Source organism: Morone saxatilis, unplaced genomic scaffold (assembly GCF_004916995.1).
Source record: "Morone saxatilis isolate NCDOM2014 unplaced genomic scaffold, NCSU_SB_2.0 Contig19, whole genome shotgun sequence".
NCBI lineage: Eukaryota > Metazoa > Chordata > Actinopteri > Moronidae > Morone > Morone saxatilis.
Genome location: NW_023339751.1, coordinates 24,347,718 through 24,354,374, shown reverse-complemented (window position 1 = coordinate 24,354,374; position 6,657 = coordinate 24,347,718). Strand labels below are relative to the sequence as shown.

The window sequence follows — 6,657 nt, the reverse complement described above, 5'->3', positions numbered from 1 at the left end:
CACCTTTTCCCTCACATTTCAGACTCTGACTTCCTACCTTTGTGTAACATTCCCTCCTTTGTAATTGTCTGCCTGATTGTTTTCACCTGTTTTCACTTACACCTGGTATAAATAGTCCTTGTTTGTCTTGTTCAGTTTGTGAGAAGTATTGTCATGTGTTCCAGCCAGAGTTACAGAGTTTTTTCATGTTTTGATTAAGGTTTGTGTGAAGTTTTTGATCTTCCCGTGAGCTTTTGTTTCTTTTTTTCCCTCCTTGAGAGCGCCTTTAGTTGGATTGTTTTTTGGACAATAAATACCCCTTTTTAGATAGATGTAGATACATTCTAGGTAAGACCTGAATAAAAAACTACCTCCAACACTGAAAAAATAGTATTTTAGTCCGTCCCCACTCTCTAACTTTACACTTCAGCACATGATCAGAAGGAAGTAGTATCATTTATGTCTTCTGAAGGCCATAGCTAGACCAAAAGTAATTTCTGTCACTCACATTTTCTGTATTTTTGATCAGACTGTAAGTATTACTAAGAATGTTCAGCCCTGTAACCTAAATAATTTCTTAAATGTTGTTTTTTTAAAACAGTTTTATTAAACCACCTAAAGGTGATCATTGTTCTCATGCAATTAGCATTGAGGCTATGTGGCTACTTTTCATGTATTTGCTAAAAAGATGCTAAAAACTCAGTCTTGTTACTTTCACTCCTATTCCCAAAAGTGCAAAGTCTTCCATTTAGAAACCATATAAAAAATAAAATGGCCTGAGATTGACAATTACACGTTTTGAAACGTTAAACCTGTGTTATTAGATACAGTTCTGACACAAGTTAAAGAATAAAGTTTCATTTTGAAATGTTACAACATGCAAATGGAACCGATTTGGCGGGATGGCAAAAAACACTGAAATCAAACTAAAACTAAACATTTTTAAACTTTTTCAACTTAAAAACTCAACTGAAACCAGCAAACACACTATGGAAACAAACTCAACTGAACTGAAAACAATAATTAAAAGGAAACAAAATGAAAGCTAAGAATAACTACCATGTTTCTGTAGGTGGCTGTAACAGGCAGAGGTAAGGTCAGAAATTAGAATTAGAAAAGTCTCCAGTGGGATGTTAAAATGAGTTATTATTTAGCTCACTCACTCTGTTGTACTTTGGTGCATTTTCACTAAGGCTGAAATCATAATGAATGAAAGTCTCCTGCAGTTTTATCGCTAATTGAATCATTCAGTGATTATTTAGTGTTGCACTTTGATCCACAGGCTGACAGGCTCACAAGAAGCAAGACCGAGAATCCACATCCAGGGTTTCCATGATGAGAAGGATGGATGACTACAGGACCAGCTGGCGAGCAGTGGTCCCCTTTCTTTCAGTCGGCTGAGTAAGTGAGTGTGTAGTTGTGTTCAGGTGACTCCTAGGGCCAGAGGTATAAGCCATGTGTAATTCCCCACTTTCCACGCAGGTTTCCAAATGTATAAAAATCCATGTGCTGTGAGAATGTGTATACTGGTACACATCTTTAACGCCATGCATACGCCATGCTTTGAGTCTTATAGTGTAATGTTGCAAATTGGTCACAACAGTCCAATTGTTTGACTACTTTGGTGTTTTTAGGTTCATTTTGGTTCTTCATTTTAGAAAAAGAGAAACAAATCAATAGAAGATACAATCAGTTAAAATTGTTACTAGGGTATTATCCCAAACAGAATATATTGAAACAATCCACATAAATATTAAAATGTTTTATAACTTTTATAATAATGAATTAATTATGCAAGCCCTGAGAGAGAAGTTGGAATAATGTTTGTTGTTGGGATACTCGTTTCGGCCACAATAGGCTGAAGTGCACTCCATGCTCTAAATAGGCACACAAACACATTCATGTTTTTTCCTTTGTGGGTTTATGTTTGAAATCCAGCTGATTATGGAGGTGTCATCCGATGACAGTCGGGCGACAGTGTGGCAACAGTTACTTTTAAACGACAGAGAGTTGAGGCAGAGGACATCAGAAGGATGATGATATGATCCAGTTTCACCCAAATTGGTGACATAGTTGGTTGTGTGTGACTACTTCCATAAAGCCTTATGTACTTGTGGTGACCTGAAAAAAAAATTACATAGAACAGGAACAGGTGGTAATGACAGAGGCACCAATCACCCTATTACAACAAGTGTAGCATCATAAAGACTTTAAAGCTGTTATTTTAAGGTAGGTAGGTTAGGTAGGTTAAGGTTGATAGAGCGGAGCATACAGCACATCTGTTGTTATTAACCCGAATGGACATCGTCGTCATAAAATAGTGATTGGGTCAGCCAATGTCACCCCAACCCTTAGCAAATGTTGGCTATGATGCAGTTTTGTTGATTCCCAAGTTTGCCAAATTTGCCAAATGGATGAAGAAGATATATTTACATGTTTTTCTATTGCAGTGGTTCACCTGAGGTTCTTAATTCCTAAATAGTTTTCCCAATGAGAGAATATGTAAGAATGAAGAAACAAGTTGAGCTAATAATAGCAGCAGCTCAGCTTGCAGCCCCTCCGGGACGTTCTTTGTCTGCCCAACAGGGTGGGAGAAATTTTTGAACCACCATTTTCTACAGTAGCCCAGAATGGACAAACCAACTACTGGCTGTAGATAGGGACTTTCGTGGTCTTTACAAGTTACACACTTCACAGCCTGTTCTCATTCCTGGGTCTTGACGCGAATAGTGTTCAGTTAGTTGCAACCTGCAGCTTTGCTAGTTGCCACTACATTATCTGTACATTACCTGTCAAAACAGCTAACGTACGATAACAACAATTTACAATTAATCGATTATCAAAATGGTAGCTAGTTCATTTTCACTAAGAATGATTTGAATGCATACCGTGGCATATGATGATTTATAAACTGAAATACAAACAAATTGAAGGAAGCATAGTGGGGCTTACATTTTTGTAAAGATGCAAAGTCAACTAAGTATAATTATAAAATTCAGCAATACTTAAAATACTGCACAAATTTTAGTTCAGTAAGACAACTTAAAAAATTGTATTACTTCAACAATTAATTTTCGAGTTGGGCTTAATTCATGGGATTGAATGATTTTTGGGAGTGATTTTTTACGTTATGTGAATTTACTTCCCATGTAATGCTGTTAGTATTCACAGTGCATGAAAAGGACATTTTTCTTTAAATACACACTGATCCACATTGTTGATGCTGGAAACTTTGTTTCTTTTCCAACATTACATTGTTCTATATGTTTTATAGAATACAATACGTATTGATATTTCTTTCCCTTTATTGTCTTTATTGCATATTTGGTGTTGAGTTATTTTTTTTATTAAATAAAAAGAAACAGAAAGTAATCAAGTTACATTACTTTAATATTGTCATACTTGGATTAGGCTACTGACCACATTAACAGGTTTAGTAATTGTGTGATTACATTTTTAAAGTAACCCCCCCAACCCTGTTGATGACTCTACCTAACCCTCACCTTGCAGATTGCAGAGGTGCATTTGTTATGTTTCAACACTCACGACTGTTTTGAAAGACAATTCTTTTAAAACTTTTATTAAAATTCTGAATGAAACTTCTGGATCAATCACTATGGCCAACTGAGTAACTGAGATTCACGTAGCAGATGCGTGATTCTCTGCAGGGCTGGCCCACCCTCCATATTGCTCTGTGATCTGCACCACACACATGTTTTCACTTACAGACCAACTTTTTTTTTTTTTCCGCTGGGGAGGAAACCAGAGAGCAGTTCCTGACTATGAGTCATCACTGGTGCCCACACCGCTTAAACAGACTCAAAGCGGCACGCAAATAGAGAGACCTCTCTTTTTTTAGTCTTCATGTATAAAGTTGATGTTTTCGACATACTTTTCCCAGTTTTTGCTCAGATGTCTGGATGTTTATAATGGATTATAAAGGCTGAGTCACATGTCCCACCTCAGGACACATCCAGAGCGTGAGTTTGTATGACTGCTTTCTATACTGGCTCTTTGTTTCCAATCAAATGTCCGGTTTTGTTTTTAAGAAACTTCCATCTATGTTTTCAGGTGTCTCTGGCTGCTTTTTTGATTGATGCCATAAGCATGACTTAAGTATATTGCTTATTTTTTGCAAATAAATTGACTTCATTCATTACAAAACAGTCAAGCATACTACAGTCCAACCCTAACCCTTTTTTTTAAAACAGAAATTTCCCTTAAACCCATTGTTCCTAATTTACTTCTCTTTTCATTCTCTCTCTGCAGCCTGACATTGCTGAAAACCAAACTCACCTCATTTTACTATTACTCTCAGTAAGGACACAACATCCCAACATGGCTGCTTACGCACTCGTCACAGAGAACTTTAAGTTTGTGTCCCTCTTCTTCAAGAGTAAAGATGTGATGATCTTCAACGGTCTGATTGCTCTGGGCACTGTGGCCAGCCAGACTGCCTACAGCGTCTTCGCCTTCAACTGTCCATGTTCCCCTGGAAGGAACTACTGCTACGGCCTGGCTGCCATTGGCGTTCCGGCTCTGGCATTCTTCCTCGTGGGAATAATGATGAACAAAAGCACATGGGACCTGGTGTCCGAGTGTCGGCTCAGAAACTGCCGGAAACTGTCAGGGGCCGCAGCCTTCGCGCTGGTTGGAACCATCATCGGTCGAGCTGTAGTGGCTCCGCTGACATGGGTGGTTATCTCTTTGCTGCAGGGCCAGGCGTACACGTGTGCCCTCAGTGAGTTTGTTGACCCCAGTACACTGGGGAAGGACTTCCCCTCAGATATGGGGTCAGAGGTCATTGCGAAATTCCCGTGTCAAGGAAGTGTTCCCACGGAGCTGCAGCGCTTCTGGGATGAAATTGAGCGTCGACTGAAATACGAATCTCAGGTACTGGAGTGCTTGGTTTTATTTTTATTTTTTTTGCGGGTCTTTCTTAATTTTATGTCTTGTTTGCTTGATAGTCATTGGTTTCATGTCTTGGGTACTGTGACTTTAACAGGAATGAACAATAGAAATCAATACATTTGTAGTTTCTCGCACTTGGAAAGGAAGGATGAAGCGAGTGAGCTGCAGCTCCAATCTCAATCTTCAAATCTCAAGGGGAAAATGGCGGCTCGCCTGGTCACACACGTTCTCGTATTCCAGATAAACAGTTCACTAAAATATGTTGGTGTCAACACAGTAACAGAATCTTGATTCATATTTGATCAGCACTGCCTAGTTTGACAGTCTGTCCTTTCTTTTCAGCTGATAGGCTGGCTGCTGGTGGCAGGAATGTCTGTGGCGGTGTTCCTGATGCTGTGCATGAAGCGCTGCTCCTCTCCTTTTGGCTACCTACAGGAGGACTACTGGTCTCAGTACCGCTCTAATGAAAAGACCCTCTTCCAACGCACGGCAGCTGTCCACGCCCAGCTCCTGGCTGCGGAGAACATTAAGAGCTTCTTTGGCTTTGTGGCGCTGGACAAGGAAGAGAAGGAGCTGCTGGCTGAGCACCAGAGTGTCAGTCCTATCTGCAGCACTGACTGGAACAGAGTGACTGGTGTCTACCTCTACAGGGAGAAGAAAGGTCTGCCTTTGTACAGCAGGCTCAACAAATGGGCCACGTACAGCCTGGAGCATAACGTGGAGGCCATGGACAAAGAGATGGACACGTTCAGCTGACAGGAAGGACGGTGGGCCAGTGACAAAGGCATCAGTATGCTTTAAATAGAGTGCTTGTTGGACTTCTGACAACCACCCACTCTATTTACTGCCACTATGCCTTGAGACATTTTATAAGAACTAGTTTGTTTGAAGTACACTGAACCCTTTTGTTATGAAATCCAGCCAGACGGATGTGCCGATGTGGCTGAATGTGTGTTTCATCTGTATTTTGTAGGTTTATCATGTTTGCCAACTAACTTGGATATTGACGGTGTGGCCAGAAAGAAGAAAGCATAATAATACCAAGTGTAAATGGGACAATGGACATAAGATCTGATTGAAATCAAGCCGTCATTTTATTTGAGATACTTTCAGTCAAATGCCTTGCTTTATTTACAACATTCCTTTTAAAGGTTAACTTCCTTGTGTGACTGTAACTCTATGGGCTGACTTAATCAGATAACTCTATGTATAGACCCAGTCCAAACTTTCCCAGATGTGACACTTGATGATTAAGTTCATCATTTATAACTCTAACGTCTGCAGAGGTAAAAAAAAATATGCACATTCTTTACTCAAGTACAGATACTTGTGTAAAAAAGACTCCGGTATAAGTAGAAGTACTGATTCAACTTCTTTACTCAAGTAAAAGTGAAAAAGGACAGGCTCTGAAATGTATTCGAATAAATTAGTATAAATAATTATAGATTGTAATGGAAATTATGTGTGCCTAAATTCATACTTCTTCCAAACAAATAAATCAAATATATAAATTAAAAAAAAGCACATTTAGCTTTTTTTAACTGCTTCCAGCTCAGGATAAAAAGGTAATAGTACAGTTAAATCATTAGCAACTGGTTGCAATCTGCCATAAAACTGAAAGAAAAATATGCACGGTTGACAACAATGAAGGAGCCAGAAGCGTAAAGGAGAAGGAGGTCCGATATCTGGACATTGTAAATGAATTAAAATTAATTATTTTATCTAGGTGCCACATCCACATTTAAAGAGGTTACTTCCCCAAACAAA

The 6,657-nt window shown here is 39.1% G+C and overlaps 1 protein-coding gene across 1 annotated transcript; it reads left to right on the top strand.

Moving 5' to 3' along the window:
- The first annotated feature begins 4,264 nt into the window (after positions 1 to 4,264).
- Positions 4,265 to 6,260, top strand: LOC118329660 (calcium homeostasis modulator protein 2-like). Its single transcript, XM_035663893.1, has 2 exons — positions 4,265 to 4,872; positions 5,233 to 6,260. The coding sequence occupies exons 1-2, from the start codon at positions 4,318 to 4,320 to the stop codon at positions 5,644 to 5,646; spliced, it is 969 nt and encodes a 322-aa protein (XP_035519786.1). The 5' UTR covers positions 4,265 to 4,317; the 3' UTR covers positions 5,647 to 6,260.
- Positions 6,261 to 6,657: the final 397 nt, after the last annotated feature.